Here is a 23,542-nt window from a genome sequence, read left to right as displayed (position 1 = left end):
AGATCAACAAGTATTTCTTGAGTACCCACAAGGAATCGATAGCAATTCATTGCATTTCCTTGAGGAGGGGCTAAGACGGCGCCCTGGAATCTTTCCCTTTTGATGTAGATTTTCCAAATACGTCAGTTTCCTGAGGATCCCCTTTGAACAACCTTTTTAGCTCCAGCTAAGGCCAAAAAAAGAAGCTGGCAGGTTTCCAACTTTTTGCCTCAGTAGGAAGCGTCTTCAAATCTCTGCGCGTTTCGCCACCTGCTAGGTGCTTGACGCTGGTCTAAGGACCTTCGCAGGCCCTTTCGTACCTAGCAGCCGGAGCGCGCCTGCGTGTGGGAGTCCCTTTGTTGCCCCGACGATAGGGTCGGGCTGCGCCTGCGTGGTGGGCTGACACGAACAACTGCGCTACACCCTTGGCACCAGCTGGGGGCGAGCAGACCTCGAGCAGCCGCCGCAGCCGTTGCGACCGCAGCAGCGGAGTTCAGAGGCCCCGGAGGTGGGTGACTTCCCACACGGTGACTGAGATGTCGTCCACCGCGGCTTTTTACCTTCTCTCCACCCTAGGAGGGTACTTGGTGACCTCATTCTTGTTGCTTAAATACCCGACTTTGCTGCACCAGAGAAAGAAGCAGCGATTCCTCAGTAAACACATCTCTCACCGTGGAGGTGAGAGGGGTCCCCAGAACCCGATGGCGGAGGTGGGGGAGGCTTTATTTCTGAAGAGAGCTGAGGCTCCTTTGGAGCTCCGCAAAAGGCAGCCGGATGGAAATCCGTGAGAGTTTGAGGAAGAACGGGGCTGTGAGACTAGAAGGCTCCTTCGATGGCGAAGGCGGTGTAAAGGGAAGTTCTCCTGAAGGGAGGGAAGGAGGGGGGTCTCGTGGCAGAGCCCTGGCGGGGGTCTTTGGAGTGTAGCGGTGTCAGGGGTTCTCTGAGGGGAGAAAGATCAAGATGAAAATAAAGGGTAGATGGATCGTTTCTTAGCTGATGGAAGGACGATCACAAGGTCCCTTCATGGCAGCAAGGCACAAAGAGGGAAGCGCCGTGCAAATCCTGGGGTACCCATGGCGGAGAACCGGGAACAATGCTACCAGCAAGCCGATGGCTGAGCGCTTGGGGAGAGCTGGGTCCACAAGCAAGGCCGAGGATCAGCGTGTACCTGGAGCGAGATTCAACCCGGTTGTCTACGGTGCCTGAGGGCTGGTCCCATCCCCACTCATTTATAATTTAGCCCTCATAATTAAAAAGAGAAACCGAGTCCCAGATCCTGGGATATTTCCCAAGGTCACAATTAGAGCGGGGGCTGAATAGGACAGGGATATGGAGTGTCCTGGTCTCCAGGGATCCAAACCTTGCACCTGTTTTTTTTTTTTTTTTAAGCACCACCTTGCACCTCAGAATGACACGTGGATTTTCTAAAGACAAAATCATTTTGGTTTATGATACGATAGTGTTGTTTAAAGAAAACAAAGATTGGCTATTTTGGAAGAGTATCTTGCTTTAAGGATCCTAGGTAGGTAGTCCACCTATTGCCCAGAAAACAGGCCACATCTTTGCCTCTTCAACATTGTGTAATAATATGACTACATTGCATTTCAAGCATAATGTATAATATGTAGTGAAATTGGATTATTTTAATTGCTTTTAACTTTCCTTTAGGGATAGGTGTAACACAGGGTTAAAATTGCTTGAAATTTCAGTGTAATGGTAAATTCTAGGACTTCACAATGTAAAGAGTTGATGACTAAATGTCATGATATTGCTTATTTGGTTTAACTGGTTAAATTGTAGGATGACATAATTACTACTGTGCTTTTAACCATTGGAATCAAGGACCAACTTTTACTGTTCAAGTTGTTGCCTCAGAAGCGTTTTCAATGGTAATAATGGTCCAATTCTGGGGATCCGCAATATAGACTGCAGTTGTGTTTACTAATTTACAAAAGGTGTCCTTAACTAAAAACCCCAAATCAAAACCAAAACCTAGATGCTTAAAAAGCCATCTAAGCTGTCATTATGAATGATCTTAATTATATATATATATTTTTTTAGTTATAGATGGACACAATGCCTCTATTTTATTTTTTTATTTTTATGTGGTGCTAAGGATCGAACCCAGAGCCTCACAAATGCTAGGCAAGTGCTCTGCCACTGAGCTCCAGCTCTAGCCCTAACATGTATTTCTTCTAAATTAAAATTAAGACCAGGGCTGGGGTCTTAATCTACCAGCGCTCATTTACCATGCATGAGGCACAGGGTTCGATCCCTCACCACATAAAAATAAGATAAAGATATTGTGTCCACCTATAACTAAAAAATAAATATTTAAAATAAAATAAAGGTCATTTGGGCTGAGGTTGTGGCTCAGTGTAGAGCACTTGCCTAGCCCATGTGAGGCACTGGGTTTGATCCTCAGCACCACATAAAAATAAATAAAATAAAGGCATTCTGTCTATACACAACTACAAAAATTTTTTTTAAAAAGAGAAAGAAATGCATATTAATTATGCATGCTAGAACATCACAGCAATTATCAAATTCAGGATAAGCTAGACCTTAAATTCTCACTGTTGGAAATACTTATAACATATTTTCTCCCTGAATATTAAGTCATTTCAATATCCTTTTATAAAAAATTTCCATTTATTATTTGCAAATGTGTGGACAGTATTTGATGCTCAAAAATCTAACAACATTTCATAGGAATCTTATTAAACATCTGCAAACTCAAAAATCTGTTTTGCTGGTGTGATGGTTCCCCAGAACTGTATTAAGTTCCTGTATGTTAGCTTAATACACTTGTATTGAATATGTATTCCAAATAATACCATTGAATCAAGATTAGAACAGGAAATAATTACTACAACATACTTTATAAATCAAGATGTTAAGTCTCTGGCAAATAAGAGACATAGTTTGAGGCAGGTGGATTGGTTCGAGACCAACCTCAACAATTTAATGAGATCCTCACCAATTTAGTGAGACCCTGTCTTGAAATAAAAAAATAAAAAGTGTCAGGGAATGTAGCTCAGTGGTAAAGTATCCCTGGGTTCAGTCTCCAGTACCAAAAAGAGAGATGGACAGACATATTCTCCTCGTTTAAAAAAATTTTTATACTTCATTTATTTATTTTTATGTGGTGCTGAGAATCGAACCCAGTGCCAGGCAAGCACTCTACCACTGAGCCACAACCCAGCCCAATAGTCTTCTCTTAATTCCTTCAATTTTTGTCTTGGACACTGATGATAGCATTCACTTGTCTCTGCAAATTGCTCACATTTGTGCTTATTCTCTATTCCTTAACTGCAAATACCTAATATTTTTTGTTATCCAGATATATGGCCATTCCAGTATTGAAACATTGAGTATTCTGTGTATATAAAGTATATGCACCTGGACTGGTATAACTGGAAGCTCTAATGTCTACTACTTTATGTGTACTACAAAAGCATTATGATAAAGAATTAAACCACCTGAATCAGATTCTGAATTTACTAGTAATTAGAACAAGCCTTAGTGTACTTTTCTGTAAAATGAGAACTATTTGCCTTGCTTACCTCTTTGTATTGTTATGATGATGTATATAAAAAGCACTTTTATTCATTTTTTTTAAAACTTAGCTACTGGGATTGAATCCAGGACCACTCTATCATTGAGCTACACTCTCATCCCTTCCATCCTCCAGTCTGGCCTTGAATTCCCATTCTCCTGCCTCAGCCTCCCCAATAGCTGGGAATATAGGGGTATGCCACTCTGCCCAGTGTAGAAAACACTTTTAAAACTGCTAAAAATTAGCTAGAAATGTAGCTCATGGTTGCAAAAAGCTGGGTTTAATCCCCAGCACCACAAAATGCAACATAAAACAAAACAGCAACAAAATCCTGTGACATTGTTTAGAAACATAAGTTAGCTTATACATTGAATTCCATAATTGAATTCTGCAGTTGATTGAGAAGGAATAATAGCACCCTAAAATTGTTTTCGAAGTATTTTTTTGTTTTGTTTTGTTGTTGTTGTTGTTTGTTCTGTTGTACTGGCGATTTAACCCAGGGTACTTTGCCACTAAGCCACATCCCCAGCCCTTTTTACTTTTATTTTTTATTTTTATTTATTTTTAAAAATATTTTTTAGTTTATAGATGGATGCAATATCTTTATTTTGTTTATTCATTTTTATGTGGTGCTGAGGATCGAACCCAGTGCCTCACATGTGCGAGGCAAGTGCTCTGCCACTGAGCCACAACCCCAGCCCCTTTACTTTTTATTTTGAGCTAAATTGCTGAGGCTGGACTTGAACTTGCATTCCTCCTGTCTCAGCCTCCTAAGTAGCTGGGATTACAGGAGTGCACCACCACACCTGGCTGTTTTCAGAGTTTTAAGTAATGCTTTTGCCTTTTACTAAGATTGTCCTTGAAAGTGGAAAACACTCTGTTTCAAAAGTTAAATGTTGTAGGCTTTGTTACTTCTTTCAAGCATATATAATATTGCAATAGGATCTGTTAATAGATCTTTTTCCCTTGCTAGACCATGAGTTCCTCACAGACAGGGATTAGATCCATTAATTCTTGTGGCTCTAGCCTTTATACACAGCTTGGCATATAATAAAAATAACAGTTAATTGTCTGCTAATTACCTACTTAGTGCTAGATTTTTGTTGTTGTTGTTGTTTAATTGATGAAATACCAATAGGACCAGAATGGAGATGTGGCTCAGTGGTACAGCACAGAAAAGAAAAAAAAAAAAAATCACATATATAAAAGAATTTCAATAGGGCCAAAGATAAACCCCTGGATTAAATGGAGGGTAGGCAGTAGTCTCAAAGACCATTTTCATCATACTATGAAGTTATGAATTTTATTAATATTCTAAGATATATTTTTCTAGCTGCATAAGTAAATTGTGTTAATTGTAAGAAATTTGGGGCTGGGAAATAGAGAAACAAGGATAGCAAGGAAATAATTTTTTTTTTTTTAATATTTACTTATTTATTTATTTTAGTTTTAGGCGGACACAACATCTTTGTTTGTATGTGGTGCTGAGGATCGAACCCGGGCCGCACGCACGCCAGGCGAGCGCGCTACCACTTGAGCCACATCCCCAGCCCCACAAGGAAATAATTTAAAGTAAACACTCTCTCTGTTAACTAGGGCTAAGTGGCCAAAGAATTAAAAAGTATCACCAACTGATCTAATCCCCTCCTTTCTTCATCTTTTAACGTTGGTCTAAAGGCAGAGTACATTCAGGGCTTTCTACCACAGATTGATTTGGTAGGTGATAGTTTGAGAGTAAGGATTACTCTTGGACATATTCGGCTTCTTCTGGGTTCCAGACTTTAATTGGTTATGCAAGAAGAAAATTGAGGCATCAGTTTGAGTGTCACTGGAAGTAGCATTCTGCATTTTCACCTGAAGCATGTTCCACATCACAGCATTTATTCTTTTCAGCTCTTGTTCCTTCAATCTTATTGCCAGGGAACTCTTCCTCACTTGGCTCATTCATTCCTATTGACGGCTTATTAGCAACAAAGTAATTTATCATTTGCTTAATAGTAATACCCTGCTTAATAAAGCACACTTTAGTAAATGAATATGTACTTATTTTTAGTGATGGCCATATATTTAAATATACTTATATAATATGTTATATATACATATGTATTATGTATATGTATACTTGTGTGTATATTATATATATACTTATATATGTGTATTTTTTCCCCAATAATGACCATATAACAAAAGGACTGGGGATGCAACTCAGTGGTAGAAGGCCCCTGGGTTCAATCCCTAGTACTGCAAAATAAATAAATTAATTAATAAGGTAAAATAAAATAAAAATTTGTTTGTATGTAGAATGGTTATTTGCAGAGGCCAAAATTGTGTAAGATTGTTTATTGGGAGAAACAAAAATTTAAAGACAAGACTGCTTCTGTTAATTATGTGACGATTATTGGAAAGAAAGGAACTCAAACCATCTCTTGAGACTAGCTGCCACCAAATAATTCCTTGGAGAAGAATATCATACTTGTTAATTAATCCCTTTGTTACTCTCTAGGCTTTCACCATATGAGTCTGAGTAATTTATGAGCATCACTGTGGAATTTATCTTGTAGCTTTACAAACAAATAGAAAAACATGTGAACAAGACCAAGATGGATAATTTACCTCTAAAGCTGAAATAAAATTGAATGGTAACATAAAAACTGAAACATAGTAGTAAAAGTGATGGACTCTGAAATTATACTGCTTGTGATTGGATCCTGGTTCCCCTTATTGGTTGTATGTATGATCTTAGGCAATTTTTTTCTGAAGATATTTAATATTAACCCCATTGGGTGGTTGTGAGAATTATAATGAAATATATGAAGTGCTAAACATACTTTGGCTTCTGTTAATTAAAAAAAATGTAGATATAGATGGACAGAATGCCTTTATTTTATTTGTTTATTTTTATGTGGTGCTGAGGATTGAACCCAGTGCCTCACACATGCTAGGCTAGCTCTACCACTGAGCTACAACACCAGCCCTTCTGTTAATTATTAATATCTTTGACCACCTTTTTAATATTCTCATAATGACTAATAAACTTATACAGTAGGTTAAAAATATCAATAATGTTTGCATGCTTAAGTTTTTAGGTTTGAATGGATTATAATTAAAATTAATTTGGAAAACAGACAAAAGACATAAATAGACTTGGAATGTAAATGTTAGTAGTAAAAATTATGTTGACTGTAGGGGAATTTATTTTGGAATACTGAATTTCTGTCCTTTTTTTAAATGTCTTTTCCCCAAACCAAAAGGTCAAATGATAGGCGTCTTTTGAAATTTTTTATAATGGTGCATCTCAAACATATACAAAACTAGTAAGGATCCATGAGCCCATCACCCATATGCAAACAATTACCAACTTCTGCCCAGTCTCATTTCATCTATATCCTTGCTCATTCTTACCCAAATTATTTTGAAACAAATTTCAAACATATATGTGTGTGGTTTTTTGTTGTTGTTGTTTGTTTGTTTGTACCAGGGATTGAACCTAGTTTTGCTGAACCAGTGAGCCACATCTCCAGCCCTTTGTACTTTTTATTTTGAGACAGGATCTCATTAAGTTGTTTAGGGCCTCACTAAATTGTTGAGGCTAGCCTTGAACTTATAATCTTCCTGCCTCAGCCTCCCGAGTTGCTGCAAACATTCATTTCTTGAATATGACTATGTGGAATAGTCTAAGATATATGAGACATGGTTTACTATTGAGATTTGAGAAGGTTAATAAACAGTACTACTTACTTTCCCTCCCAAGTTTGGAACCAATTTAGAAATAAAATGCAGGCATCAGAAGTCAAAATATTAAATTTATTACTAACAGAAGGATTTGGGTCCTCTCTAGTCCCCTCTCTAAATTAAACTTAACTTTAAAATGGCCTTTTCCTTGAACTGTTAGTGCCTACTGCAGCAAACTTTTGTATGGATGAACAGAAATTTTGTTTTGAGCTTGGGTTGCTCCAAATTAAGGACTCTAAAGGATTGAACCAATAATGGATGGGCAACTCTTTTTCCTAAGTCACTTCTGCTCCTATGAGGAAGAGTCTATGAGGGAGTAGAGAAAGGATAAAATTTTTCTTCCATTCTTTTCCCCACCTAACAACTGGTGTATACATTTCCTGTACTTGGTGGTTACAGAGGTAGTGGTGGATAGATGTTTCCCCTAATACTTGCCTTCAAAGAACCTTCTTAGGATATAGATGACTATCCTAGAATATTAAAACATAAACCTTAGAATTAAAGGTATTGATTTTTTAATGGAGGATAGGCTTACATGTAATAGCATTAAGTAATCAGCTTGATTTATTTATTTTATTGGTTAAATGATCAATAAAGCAAATGAAACTAATGTTATGTATTATGGTGCAGTGTGTGTGTGTGTGTGTGTGTGTGTATGTGTGTGTGTGTGTGTGTGTGTTGGTCAAGATCAAATCCAGGGCCTTTCACATCATAGGCAAATGTTCTATATCCCAGCCCTTGATACACTCTTTTTAGTTAAAACATTTTAAATTGACAAATAATAATTGTATACATTTATAGGATGCAATTTGATTTTTGATGTTTGCAATGTAAATGATTAAATCAGGTTAACTAACAAATGTATCACCTTACTTATTTACGAGGGGATGAGAACATTTAAAATCTCAACAATTTTGAAATATTACACAATATATTATTATTTATTACAATTATCATTTCTGTGTGGTGTATCACTGAAAGTCATTTCTCCTGTGAAACTTTGTACATGTTTATTTGTTTGTTTGTATGAGACTGGGTCTTGCTATTTTGCCCAGGCTGGTCTCAAACTCTTGGGCTCAGATGGTCTTCTTGCCTCAACTCCCCAGTAGCTGCTACTATAGGCATGGATTTTGACTCTTTTTGAGCAACATTTCTCCTTTCCTGGTTCAGCCTCCCTAAGCCATCCTCTGGTAACCACCATTCTACTCTCTACTTATATGAATTCCACTTTCTTAGATTCTACACATAAGTAAGGTCAGGTAGTATTTGTCTGTGTCTGGCTTATCTCACCTAACATCTCCTCCAGGTTCATTGATATTGTCACAAATGAAAAATTCTCCATCCCCATGTGTATACATACAGGTGGCTACTTCTGAGATAGAGATATGCAACATTTCTAGAACCCTGTGAGATTCCCTATTCCAGTGTATCTCTCTCCATCCTCAAAGGTAAACACTCTTCTGACTTACCACTATTGATTTATTTAAGATAGCAGTTTTCAAAGTGTAGTCTGTGAGCTCCTGTGGGTCCCTGAGGCCCTTTCATGGATCTTCAAGGTCAAAGTATTTTTAATAAGACATTATTCACCTTTTTTTTTTTTAGAGAGAGAATTTTTTTAATATTTATTTTTTTAGTTTTCAGCAGGCACAACATCTTTGTTTTGTATGTGGTGCTAAGGATCGAACCCGGGCCACATGCATGCCAGGCGAGCGTGCTACCACTTGAGCCACATCCCCAGCCCCATTATTCACCTTTTTTAAAAAATATATTTTTAAAAATTAAAAAAAATATATATATATTTTAGATGTAGATGGACCTTTATTTTATTTATTTATTTTTACGTGGTGCTGAGGATCGAACCCAGTGCCTCATATATGTGAGGCAAGTGTTCCACCACTGAGCTACAGCCCCAGCCCCACATTATTCACCTTTTTTACTGCATTGATATTTGCATTTATGTTACAAAAGCATTAATGGCTAGGACTGGGGCTTAATGCTCCATGGTAGAGTATATGCTTTACATAAATGATACTCTGGGTCAATCTCCAGCCCAAAACGAAAAGAAGAAAGAAAAAGCAATGGTGGGTTAAAATTCCAATTGCCTCAGCACGAATCAAAGCAGTGGTACCAAGTGTACTAGTAGATATTCTTCACCATCATATACTCACAGTTAAAAAAAAAAAAAAGTCCATTTCACTTAAGAATATTCTTCTACTTGGGAGATTGAGGCAGAAGGATCACAAGTTTGAGAACAGGCTCAGCAACTTAGTGAGATTCCTGTCTCAAAATTAAAAATACCAAAAAGGACTGGGGATGTAGCTCAGTGGTAGGGCATGCGGAAGTACAATCTGCAGTACCACACAAAAAAGTCCTTGAAATATTGGTAAAAAATATTTATTTTATCATGTTCAACATTTGAGTACATTTAACTTTTAATATTCTGTGTGACAACATTAACAGTACATACAAGTGCCAAGGTTGTGGCTCAGTGGTAGAGCGCTTGCCGAGAGTATGAGTGAGGCACTGGGTTCAACCCTGGCACCACATAAAAATAAATAAAATAAAAGTATTGTGTCCATCTATAACTAAAAAAAAAATTTTTTAAAGAGTCTATACAAAACACCTTTTCTAAGTACCAAAGCATGATGTTTTTTTAAAATATTTATTTATTTATCGTTAGTTTTAGGTGGATACATTAGTTTGTTTTTATGTGGTGCTGAGGATTGAACCCAGTGCCTCTTGCATGCTAGGTGAGCACTCTACCACTGATCCACCACCCCAACCCCATGATGTTTGTTTTGAGGAAAAAAACCTGTGCAGTCATTTGAGTTGTGAGCTAAATCAACTGTTTTTCCGCCCCCAGAACAACATTTTTACTTTAAAGAATGAGTAACAACTGTACTTATTCAGGCTTGAATGTTTGGCAGAGATATTCTTGAAAATGAATAAAGTGAGTCTGTACTGTAATAAAAGTAATCTGACTGATGTAATACAATAATTAAATTTGAGTTTTCGAGAAAAAAATTAGAATTTTATTTCTTTTCATTTTGTTTTGCTGGTACTGGGGATTGAACCAGGATACTCTACTACTAAGTGACACCCCCATTTTGAGACAGGGTCTCACTGTGTTGTCCTAGCTGGCCTCCAACTTGCGATCCTTCTGTCTCAGCTTCCTGAATAGCTGTGATTACAGGCATATGTCACCACGCCTTGCCAAAAATTAGAATTTTAGAAACACCATGAACTTGATAGCTTTCCACTTCTTAAAGACTTTTCTGATGAGATCAAATGTTAACAAATGTGATTTTTAAAATATCACATAATGGAATGTGTCAACACTTAAAAGATTAACATAATTCAGTGAATCAATATTTTCTGTATGACCAGTGCATAATGTTATAAAATCTTAAGTGTGAAAGGACCATTCATAGTTAAAGATGGACCAGTGGGATTTCATGTAATAGAGTAGGAAGAGGTCACTGATGTGGTTCAGATTCTGCAGTGCAACTTACTTTGTAGAAATGAATACCACTTGAATTTTGAGGCAGTATCTTTTTTTTATTCTTCTCTTCCATTGGTGCTGGGAATTGAAAACAGGTTCTCATGCATGCTAGACAAGTGTTTTACCATTGAACTACCCCTGCAGCCCCTTGATTCATTGCCAAAAAAGATTTTTTCTTTTCCAACTACTTATCTGTGTGAAGGTATATATATATATATATATATATATATATAGAGAGAGAGAGAGAGAGAGAGAGAGAGAGAGAGAGAGCGCAGATATATATATAGCAGATATATATATATATATATATATCAGATATATATATATAGCAGATATGAGAATTTAGCTGCTTTTTGTTAAGCTAGATATTAAAGAGATTTGCAAAAATGTGTAGCAGTAATACTTTTTTAAAACAATTATTTATTTTTAATGTTTTAGTTGTAGATGGACAATACCTTTATTTATTTATCTTTATGTGGTGCTGTGAGCTTGAACCCAGTGCCTCACACATGGTAGATGAGTGCTTTACCACTGAGCCACAACCCCAGCCCCAGTAACACTTTTTTTTTAAGAATTTAACTTTTATTTTGTTTATTTGTTTTTATGTGTGCTGAGAATCGAACCCAGTGCCTCACTCATGCTAGGCCAGCACTATACCACTGAGCTACAACCCCAGCCCAACAATGACACTGTTAATTAATTATTTTTGTTTTTGGAAAAGTATATATTTTTCATAAAAATGTCATGTTAAAATGTAATGGATTGAGGGGTTGAGGATATAGTGCAGTTGGTAGAGTGCTTGCCTTGCATGCACAAGGCCCTGGGTTCAATCCCCAGCACCACCACCAAAAAAAAAAAATTGACTTTTTGGGGCTGGGTTGTGGCTTAGTAGTAGAGCACCTGCGTAGCACATGTGAGGCGCTGGGTTTTATCCTCAGCACCATATAAAAATAAATAAAGGTATTGTGTTCAACTACAACTAAAAGTATATTAAAAATAAAAAAGTAATGGATTGGGTTGGGGTTGTAGCTCAGTGGTAGAGCTCTTGCCTCACATGTGCCAGGCTCTGGGTTCAATCCACAGCACAAGGAAAAGATTGAAAAGTATTGGGTTTGTTGTTATTTTCAAATAAAGAAAAATAAATTTGTAGGACTTAACTTCTAATACACAGTTAATAATGGACATAACCCATGTAATCAGGGTACTCAATAAGTTTTAAGAGTATACTCAGTAATTTTGGGGTGGTAGTGGTACTCAGGGGCACTCAACCACTGAGCCACATCCCCAGCCTATTTCATATTTTATTTATAGAGACAGGATGTCACTGAGTTGTTTAGGACCTTGCTTTTGCTGAGGCTGGCTTTGAACTCGAGATCCTCCTGCCTCATCCTCCTGAGTTGCTGGGATTACAGATCTGTGCCACCACGCCCAGCTGTAGTCAGTAATTTTTAAGAGTATAAAGGGGCCAAGTAACCAAAGTATTCATATTCTCTCTCTCTCTCTCTCTCTCTCTCAGAACTGAGGATTGAACTCAGGGGTGCTTTACCGGGTATTTCCTTAGCCTTTTTATTTTGAGACAGGGTTTTGCTAAATTGCCCAGGCTGGTCTCCAACTTGCCAAAGCTGACCTGCAACTTGTGATCCTCCTGCCTCAGCCTCCCTAGTATCTGAGATTACACGCATGCTTGGCTAAAACATTAATTCAAATCTAATAAGACTCATTGTAATCTGATGTGATAAGAAAGTGCTGCATAAGAATCATGTATTCTGATGTGATAAGAGAGTGCTTAATAAGAATCATGTGATAAGAAAGTGATTCATGGGGCTGGGATGTGGCTCAAGCGGTAGCGCGCTCGCCTGGCATGCGTGCGGCCCGGGTTCGATCCTCAGCACCACATACAAAAAAAAAAGATGTTGTGTCCACCAAATACTAAAAATTAATAAATATTAAAAAATTCTCTCTCTCTCTACCTCTATCTCTCTCACTCTCTCTTTAAAAAAAAAAAAAAAAAAGAAAGTGATTCATAAAAGAAAAGTGAACTAGATCTCAAATTAAGGTTAAGAAAGATTGGGAGACTAGCCAGACATGGTGGCACATGACTATAATCCCAGCAACTCGGGAGACTGAGGCAAGAGGATTACAAATTCCAGGCCAGCCTGGACAACATAATGCGACACTGTCTCAAAATAAAATAAAATAAAATAAAAATAAGCACTGGGGATATAGCTCAGTGGTAGAGTGCCCCTGGGCTCAATCCCTAGTACCATGAAAAATGAAATGAAACAAGGTCATTTAACTTCACCTAACCAAGAGTTAACTAACCTCAGAAGGGCACTTTCTTTTAAAAAAAACTATAAGCTCCACATGTAACTGTTTTCTATTATGCTTTAGTAATGAAAAGTGAACCCAAATCAAACTAGCTCTTTTCACATAGGTATCCCTTTGTACAAAACTAATGGAACTTTAGAACAATTTGTTTCTGTTGAATATTAATTAAGTTGTCAGGAAACTACAACCTAACAATATAACAAGGAAATTTTAACATTCTCACTGATATGTTCAAATGGTATTTTTTTTATAAAACATCTTCTTTTAATTTTTTTTTGTAGTTAATTGTAGATGGACAGCCTGTCATTATTTTATGTTGTGCTAAGGATGGAACCCAGTGCCTCACATGTGACAGGCAAGTGCCCTGTCACTGAGCTACAGCCCCAGCCCATTGCCCAGGTTGGCCTGGATTTCAAGATCCTCCTGCTCAGCCTCCCAAGAGTATGGGATTACAGGCATGCACTACTGGTCCTTATTTTGTTTAAAAAACATTTAAATGTTAATACTTAAACTATATCCTGAACTTGAATTGACTCTTCCTGTTAAGAAACCAGGCAGGCCAGACATGGTGCTGCTTCTTTGTAATCATAGGGGCTCCAGAGGCTGAGGCTCAATCCTGGGCTCAATCCCTAGTATGGCAAGTTCAAAGCCAACCTCAGCAATTTAACGAGGCCCTAAGTAACTCAGTGAGACCCTGTCTCTAAATAAAATACAGAAAAGGGCTGGGGATGTGGCTCAGTGGTTATGTGCCTCTGGTTTCACTCCCCTGAACCAAAAAGAAAAAGAAGAAGCTAGGCAGGTGGTGCTTTTCTATAATCCCAGCTACTCAGGAGGCTGAGGTAGGAGAAAAGAAAATAACTGGGTTTTGTTTTTTTGTTTATTTGTTTGTTACCAGGGATTGAACCCAGTGTGCTTAATCACTGAACCACATCCCCAGCCATTTTTATTTTCCTGTTTGAGACAAGTCTTGCTAAGTTGCTTAGGGCCTTACCAAATTGCTGAAGCTGGCCTTGAACTAGCAATCCTCCTGCCTTAGCCTCCTGAGTTGTTGGGATTACAGACATGGACCATTAGGCCCCACTAAAATTCACTGTTTTTGTGAAGTTTTTTTTTTTTTTTCCCTGTATGCATTTCATCAATTATTTAAAAATACTGAATTTTTAAAAATATATTTTTAACTGTAGATGGACACAATATCTTTATTTTACGTATTTATTTATTTTTTTTAAAGAGAGAGAGAGAATTTTTTTAATATTTATTTTTTAGTTTTCGGCGGACATAACATCTTTATTTGTATGTGGTGCTGAGGATCGAACCCGGGCCGCATGCATGCCAGGCAAGTGCGCTACCGCTTGAGCCACATCTCCAGCCCACATATTTATTTTTGTGTGGTGCTGAGGATTGAACCCAGTGCCTCATACGTGCAAGGGAAGTGCTCTACCACTGAGCTACAACCCCAGCCCAGTACTGAAATCTTTTAGTTTAAAAATATATAAAAAGTGGGCTGGGGATATAGCTCAGTTGGTAGAGTGCTTGCCTCGCATGTACAAGGCCCTGGGTCCAATTCCCAGCACCACCATGTTTTGTCTAGCATGTGTATCACTAATTGATTCTTTACCTAGTATATAACATTGGATAATTTTTTATCATTCTGTATATTCATATCAAATTATGTCCTTTTTGTCATTAACTATTATCCACTCTTCCCATTAATGGACATACACGAAGTACCTACTCTTTAGCAGTTACTCTATGATAATGGCAATTGTAATAGCAATAATTCTTCACTTTCACTGGATGCTCACTACAGTATTTCACTGAATTTAATGCCATTGATTTTAAGACCCTTTTTTTTTTTAATGTACTGTTAAGAGAAAAGCTTTCCAATTAAACTGTTAGATACCATCCATTGACAGATGTACTCCAACTTCAAAAATGTTCAAAAGTGAAAAGCTATCATTTTTAGAATTTATGACATATTGCACTTTGCATGTTAACTCATTTAATTATACCAATCCAATGAGGTAGGACTATCATTATCATTCTAATAAAGAAGCAAGTTCAACATAGGTTAGGTGACTTTCCTAAAGTCATCCAAATATTAAAAAATTTGAGACCGGGCATCCTAACTCCACAGTCTCATCCTCAGCTGTTACACTATATTGCCTTCTGCCAAGGTGATTAAAAGTCACTTCTTTTTGGTAATTCATGAGATAAAGAGGGGAGAGACAAAAAAATTTGTGCTACACTGTGATAAATGCCTTGGTAGAGATGTTCATAAGAGATTATGAGGATATATAGAGAAAATTTAACCAACAAGAACTTAAACATCACCTTTAGGTTCTTCTAGCCCTCCTGAATTTCTGTGGCTGTTTTGATTTTCTTTTCTTTTCTTTTTCCTAGTACTTAGGATTGAACCCAGGACCTCTAGCATGCTAGGGAATGGCTCTACCACTTTTGATCTTTGATTCTTACTGGTGTAGCTAAACAAAAACAAAATACTGTGCGCTCTTTAAAAAACACATGTACTATAATATCTATATAATAAATAAGCATCAGGATTCATTATACTAAAATTTCTAGAAAAATAAAATGTTTAAAATAGCTAATAAATGAAGTTTGAATTTAATGTCTTTACAGGTGCTGGAGAAAATTTGGAGAATACAATGGAAGCCTTTCAGCAGTAAGTATATAAAAAAATACTCTTTTACAGTTTATCATTAAAGTGTTGTGATTAACAGAGCAAAGATAGTATACGTGTAGCATCCATTTGTAGTAGTTGTTTCTATAAAACCCCATTTTTAAATTTAGTCTGAAGTGTTACAAAGAGTGTTTGGCTTCTGTATAACTGAAAAACTAAATCAGAGTTTTGAGAATTCAAAGATACTATAGTTCCAAAGCTGAAAGAAGACATTTGTAACAAGGAACATACTGTGTATAATGCTAATTAGTCTTGGAGAGAAAGAGAAAGCAAAACAACTGTTACATCGGCTGCTGTTTATGAAAAGGATTGTGTCTTTGTGCCCACCAGTTTTAGTTACAGACCTGAACCTGCAATCTGGTACTCTTCTTGGAACCCTCATGAGTGTTGATCTTATTTTTTATTTTTTTTTTTAATTTTATTTTTTTTTTTTCAGTTTTCGGCAGACACAACATCGTTGTTTGTATGTGGTGCTGAGGACCGAACCCGGGCCGCACGCATGCCAGGCGAGCACGCTACCGCTTGAGCCACATCCCCAGCCCCTGATCTTATTTTTTAAAATAAGATAAATTAAAATTTTTCTATTTAGAATTGATTCACATTTCATATAGATGTTTTTTAGAGCACTTCACAGAGAAGCTGTAGGAGACAGGAATGAAGACTGTTGGCTACCCTTGTTCTCTGTCTTAAAGTCAATTATTATTATCACTCTGTGATAATGGTGAGAACACTGTTTTCCTTTCCCTGAAAAACTACCTCCAATGAAAGACATTACCTATTCATATTTAATGAGAAAAAGAATTTCTTATATAATTTTGAGACTTATAGAATTTTTTTAAAATATTTTATTTTTTTAGTTATAGTTGGACACAATACCATTATTTTATTTATTTTTATGTGGTGCTGAGGATTGAACTCAGGGCTTCAAACATGCCAGGTGAGTGCTCTACCACTGAGCCACAACCCCAGCCTGAGACTTATAGAATTTTGGTAGGATTTTGCTACATGGTCCCAAACTCTTGAGCAATTTTGAGCATTTTTAATGTGTATAATTTGGACTAAGAAATCAGAATTTTTCTTTTTAATTGAATTTTATTTGTTTCTTTGTTTATTTATTTACTTATTTTTGATGGTGCTGGGATGGAACCTGGGGACTTGTGCACTGTAACCACTCATTCTACTACTGAACTACGACCTCAGCCCGGGAGAATTTGAACTAAGTTTTTGTTCTGCTTCTCACCAAAGACTTATAAAAAGGCTTAGAGATTATTTTTCCTGTTATCAGACTTGAAGGTACTGCTTCTAGTTTCATCTGAATCCCTCTACTTGTCATTTCTTACTTTTACTGTTGGTTATGATCTCAAAAGTCTTTTACAAAAATGCAAAATCTTTTTCTACTGTCACAGATTAATGTGAATATTTTAATTTAAATTATTTTCCCTACTTAGATTGTTTATCTAGCAAGTTATCTATAGCTAAATATGAGTATATAATTTTATGTGTATATTTTTCTATACAGGTGCCTGTGTGTGTGTGCACACACTATCACTTTATCATATGTGGGCTGGGATTTATTTGGGAGAAACTGCCCATAACTTTAAATAATTTTAGTATTCTTTATGTTGGAAGCACATTATTTTGAAAGTTTTTCTCCATATTCTTTGTTAAATTTTTACCCATCACTCTTTTTTTTTAATGAAATTAAACCACTAGGTTATATAGTAAGTTATTTCTAAAGATGCACACTTGAAAATATCACATTTTAAAAATAATTTTTAGTTGTAGATAGACACAATGCCTTTATTTTATTTATTTATTTTTATGTGATGTTGAGGACCAAACCTAGTGCCTCACATGTGCTAGGCAAAGCATTCTGCCACTGAACCATAACCCCAGCCCAAAAGTATCACATTTTTTAAATCTTTTTTTGTTTTGTACTGAGGATTAAACCCAGAGACACTTAACCACTGAGCCACATCCCTATCCCTTTTTATTTTTTATTTTGAGAAATTGTCTTTCTACGTTACTAAGGCTGGCCTCAAACTTGTGATCCTCTTGCCTCAGCCTCCAGAGTTGCTGAGATAGCAGGGTTGTGCCACAATACCTAATACATACTTTTTGATTGTACTTTTTTTTTTGTTTCATCTATAAATATTTTATTGTTTAACTGCTGGGACACTTAGAAGGTTCCCTCCTCTCTCAAACATATCTGCTTCATGAACTACTAGAAGTTGGGCATGGTGGGTACATACTTATAGTCCCAACTACTTGGGAGGTTGAGGCAAGAGGATTATTTTAGCTCAGGAGTTGCAGAGTTCTAGACCAGCCTGGGCAACATCGTGAGACCCTGTCTCAAAAAGAAGGAGGAGAGTTTAAAAGAAGAAAGAAAGAAAATACAAGAAAAATTATTTAAACATAATATTTTCAAGGTACCATTTATTAAAAAGTAAAGGATGGGGCTGGGGTTGTGGCTCAGAGGTAGAGAGCTTGCCTGGCATGCGTGAGGCACTGGGTTCGATCCTCAGCACCACATAAAAATAAAAATAAAGATTTTTTTTTAAAGTGAAGGAATTATAATACATGATCAGCAAAAGACAGAAACTGTGCTTAAGTGAGAGGAAGATAATCCTTATTATTATTTTTTTGGGAGGAGAGGTACTGGGGATTGAACTCAGGGCACTCGACCACTGAGCCACATCCCTGGCCCTATTTTGTATTTTATTTAGAGACAGGGTCTCACAGAGTTGCTTAGTGCCTTGCTTTTGCTGAGGCTGGCTTTGAACTTGTAATCCTCCTGCTTCAGCCTCCTGAGCTGCTGGGTTTACAGGCGTGTACCACTGCACCAGGCCCTAATCCTTATTATCTGGAGGAGAAATAATAAAAAAGTGATGGCTGGCTAAAATTTAGATCTTATTTATGTGTTAATTTAGGTATGTATTTCACAAAGCATATATAACATGGAGTTTAAGATGATGACATATTAGAGAAAGTGTAAGTAGTTGGTGGGAGGAAGCATGGTTTAGATTAACCAGGAAATTGAAATGACACTAAGACTGGAAGAGCTATATTTGAAGAAAGAAAAATTATTTTTTAAATGTGGAATGTTGGACGGGTGTAGTGGTGGAAGCCTGTAAACCCAGGGGGTAGGGAGGCTGAGGCAGGAGAATCATGAGTTCAAAGGCAGCCTCAGCAAAAGCAAAGCACTAAGCAACTCAGTGAGACCCTGTCTCTAAATAAAATATAAAATCGGGCTGGGGATATGGCTCAGTGGTCGAGAACCAATGAGTTCACACCCTACTACCAAAAAAAATGTGGAATGTTTGAGATTAATATGTGACATTAATGTGGACAAGATATATCTAGGAGATTGAAAGGACTTTAGAGATATATTGAAAATTAATTCATTATGATAGAGTGTGACTAGAGAAGTAATTTTGACCAAGAATTCCATCTCACAATTTATAAAAAGTCCTTTAATTGGTTTATAAGATGCTTTCACAAACACCATCTCCTTTGTAGTATAAATATGGCTCTTCTCCTTAGGAGCAAAAATCTTTTTTATTGATCCCTCACTTCCTAACATCTCGCTCAGGCTCTCACACTGATAGGCTCTTACTAGTTGCTCATTGAATCAGATACAGAATAGTGCCCTCCAAAAACAAAGCAGAATTTTAGCAAAAGACAGATAAAGGAAACAGAACCCCCTTCACAGTAAACATAGAACCCAAAACTAAGGAATCATCTCAATCTCTCTCTCTCTTTCTCAATATCTCTCTCTCTCTCTCTCTCTCTCACACACACACACACACACACACACACACACACACACACAGTCATTAAGCCCTTGGGAATGTAAAATCTGGTTCTTAAGAGCTAATAAAAGTAGGTTATTAAACTAGGCTGCCTTTGTAAATACCCAGAAGACAATGTGATCCCTCTGGTACCAACATGAATGGTAGGAGAAAGAAGCAAATTGTATTAGCAACATTTGGAAATGTAAATTGGCAGACAGTCAAAGTAATTAATCAGTGCCCTGATTCTCATGATAAATTTTTATAGTATCTGGTTACTGTAATACTAATTATCTCATCTCTGCAATGGGAGTGTATATTTATTGATAAGGTTGCTTGTTAACTGACTTGGAAATTTGTATAAAACCTAAATCAGGCCTAGTGTCATGACACACACCTGTAATTCCAGGAATACATGAGGCTGAGGCAGGAGGATCACAAATTCAAGGACAGGCTTGACAATTTAGAGAGAGCCTGTCTCAAAATAAAAATAAAAGGAGCTGGAGATGTAATTCAGTGGTAAAGCACCCCTAGGTTTTATTCCCCCATACCAGAAACAAACAAGCAAACACTATCATTTTAACTTTTTAAAAAAGATTTTATTTTATTTTTTGCAGTACTAGGGATTGAACCCAATACCATGCTAAGCAAGCACTCTATCTGAGCCACATCTCCTGCCCAACTTTGTTCTTTAAATGTGAATATCAGGTTCCCTAGCATCATTTGTTAAAACTGGTTCATTTTTTTTATTCAATAATCTCTGCATCTTTATGAAAGCTCATTTCTGAGCTCTCTGTCCTGGTCCACGTGCATTTGTTATATCCATATATGTTTTTCTTTATATCATTACCACACTCTTTTGATTACTGTATTAAATTTTGAATACAGAAGTATGGGTCCTTCAACTTTTTAGTTTTTAAGATTGTTTTGTCTGTTTGGGATCCTATGAAATTCCATTTGAATTTTAGGATGGATTTTTCTATTTCTGCAAAAAAAAAAAATCATTGGGATTGTGCTGTTATTGCCACAAATCTGCAGATTGCTTTGAGTAGTATTAACATCTTAAGTACACTTAATATAGTTGCACATCCATATTTATATATCTTTAACTTCTTTTTGAAGTGTTTTATAGTTTTCATTATACAAGTCTTTCACCTCCTTGGTTAACTCCTGAGTGTTTTAATGTTTTTGATGCTATTGTAAATAAAATTGTTTTCTTAGTTTCCTTTTCAGACTATTCATTGTTAATGTATAGAAACACAATTAATTTTTGTGTGTTAATCCAACAACTTTCTTAGATTCATCTGTTAGTTCTAAGAATATTTTTATAGGATCTTTGGGAATTGGGGAGTAGGAGGCTTGTGGCTGAGGATTGAACCCAGGGCCTTGCACATGCTAAGGAAGAGCTCTACCACTAAGCAATACCTCTAACCCAGGATTTTCTATATGTAAGATCATGTCTTCTGTGATCAGAGATGACTTTACTTGTTCCTTTCAATTTGAATTTTTTCTTGCCCATTATTAGAACTTCCAATAAGATAAAAGCAACTAGCCAGCATTATCTTATTTCTTAATCCTCTCTCTTTCACTCCCCCCCCGCCCACCCCAGGGATTGAACCCAGGTCGCTTAACCACTGAGCCGCATCCCTGGCCCTTTTATTTTGTTCTATTTTGAAACAGAGTCTCACTAAGTCCTTAGGTCCTTGCTAAATTGCTGAGGTTGGTCTCAAACTTGGAATCCTCCTGCCTTAGCCTCCCAAATGGCTGGGATTACAGGTATTCGCCATCACGCCCAGCAATCCTCTCATTTTTTAGATGTGGCTTTCAGAGGGAAATTTATTTGCCCAAAGTTATACAACTTCATAACAAATCAGGAATTGGTTTTCAAGTCTCTGAACTTCTGGTCACATATTCTTTCCATGATATAGAGTTGCCAGTATTAAGGATAGCTGGTTATTGAAAGGAGGCAACATTATTCACTTATTTTAATTAAGATCACTTAGAATATTTTCACATCAATGAATGTTGATAAATAATGTTGTTGAGGATATAGTTCAGTATTTCAGAATATTTGGGTTTGTAACTGAATTATTATATCTAATGCATGTAACCTAAATGTTTGCATAAGTTTTAGGTTGTCGTTTTTCTCTTTATTTCTTCAGTGCAGTCACAATTGGAACTGATATGTTGGAATTGGACTGCCATATCACAAAAGATGAACAAGTTGTAGTATCACATGATGAGAACCTGAAGAGATCAACTGGGGTCAATGTAAACATCTCTGATCTCAAATATTGTGTAAGTAAAAATGAATGATAAACTAATGTCTAGTATATATTAGGGTAAAGTGTTTTTTTAGTGTTTTAAAAATTGTTGATGGACCTTTACTTCATTTATTAATTTATTTTTATGTGGTTCTGAGAATCGAACCCAGTACCTCACACATGCTACGCAAGTGCTCTACCACTGAGCCACAACTCCCACCTGGGTAAGATTTTTTAAGGAAGTGAATGCCAGACATTGCTTCAGTCAGCAACTTTAAAAAATAATATTTTTATATTTAAATAATAAATGTCAAAAGAATTTTTAAAAATTACCCTAACTCCCATTGAGGATTTTATACTTTACAAATACATCCATGAAGACTTGTTTTTATAAATATTTTAATAAAATTACAAGTCCTCAAATGTAAAGCTACTGGAATTCAGCTTGTTAAATTTAGTCAATTCATATTAAGGAAATGAATTATTTTTTGTCTTCAAGTATAAGAAAGCACCATTTAGGGGTGGGGTTGTGGCTCAGTGGTAGAGTGCTTTTCTAGCATGTGTGAGGCACTGGGTTCGATCCTCAGCACCACGTAAAAATAAGCAAAGGTATTGTGTCCATCTATAACTAAACATTTTTTAAAAAGCACCATTTTAAAATTTGATCATAATGGTTTATATGCTCACTTTAGTAAATACTGATAAATGAAGGGAAACAATGCTTTCTTTTACCACCTATAGCAAACTCCTGTTAACGGGACACTATCTATATGTATACCTTGTTAATTTTCAGAATTTTCTTTTCACTATATATTATACACATTGTTTTAAACACTTTAACATAATAAACATTTTTCCATGTTTTTTTTTAAAAACAGGCTTTTGTTAGAGAAGTTTTGAGTTCATGGCAAAATTTAGTGGAAATACTGAATACCCATGTCCTTATCAACCAACCAACCCACAGAAGAACATCCTTCCCCACTACCAACATCCATACCAAGTGGCACATTTGTTATAATTGATGTCACCCAAAGTCCATAGTTTATACATTAGAGTTCACTCTTGATCCTGTACATCCTGTGGTTTAGATATTAGACATTTAATGACATTTATCCACTATTTATACTATCACACAAAATGGTTTCACTGCTTCCAAAATCCTCTATGCTTTTTATTTATCCCCCCTCTTCTCCCATCCCCTGAAACCACTAATCTTTTTATTATCTTCATAGTTTTGCATTTTCTAAAATGTCACATATTTGGAAGTATACAGTGTTTAACCTTGCAGGTTCCATGCTTATTTTTCATAAATATTTGAAATGACTGTAGTTGTTACATTGAGTAAATCTGTAGTTATTTTTAACCAGTTTTCTACTGAACACAGGATTGGTTATAAGTTTTCACTGTACTGAATATCACTATGTGTAAAGATAAAGCTTTATCTTTAGGCACTGGTATAAAGTTACTTTTGAAAATATAAATAAGAATATACTTATAAAGACATAAATATTTATATTAAAGTTATTTGTATGAATTTTTCTCTATATTTAAAGTTAATTATTTCCCTAGAAGGAAAAATATTGGTTAAAAGAGTAGAAATATTATCATTATTGTCTTTAATAATATATATTACAGTTTCGTATTGCCTGCTTACTTTTTTTTTTTTTTTTTTTTTTTTTTTTTTTT

At 36.3% G+C, this 23,542-nt stretch overlaps 1 protein-coding gene across 3 annotated transcripts in view; it reads left to right on the top strand.

Moving 5' to 3' along the window:
- The first annotated feature begins 406 nt into the window (after positions 1 to 406).
- The window catches only part of Gdpd1 (glycerophosphodiester phosphodiesterase domain containing 1), a 48,560-nt gene continuing 25,424 nt past the window's right edge, over positions 407 to 23,542 (top strand). Inside the window, exons 1-3 of one of the 3 annotated variants that reach the window (XM_048792240.1) lie at positions 407 to 657; positions 15,741 to 15,783; positions 21,755 to 21,890. In XM_048792240.1, coding sequence (XP_048648197.1) covers positions 516 to 657; positions 15,741 to 15,783; positions 21,755 to 21,890 — 321 coding nt within the window. In that variant the 5' untranslated portion in view covers positions 407 to 515. The remainder of the gene's footprint in view (positions 658 to 15,740; positions 15,784 to 21,754; positions 21,891 to 23,542) is intronic. The other 2 variants (XM_048792236.1, XM_015495398.2) reach the window with 2 other exon arrangements.

This window comes from Marmota marmota, unplaced genomic scaffold, assembly GCF_001458135.2.
Source record: "Marmota marmota marmota unplaced genomic scaffold, marMar, whole genome shotgun sequence".
Lineage (NCBI taxonomy): Eukaryota > Metazoa > Chordata > Mammalia > Rodentia > Sciuridae > Marmota > Marmota marmota.
Note: the sequence above shows the minus strand (reverse complement) of the source record. Positions and strands in the feature narration are given on the sequence as shown.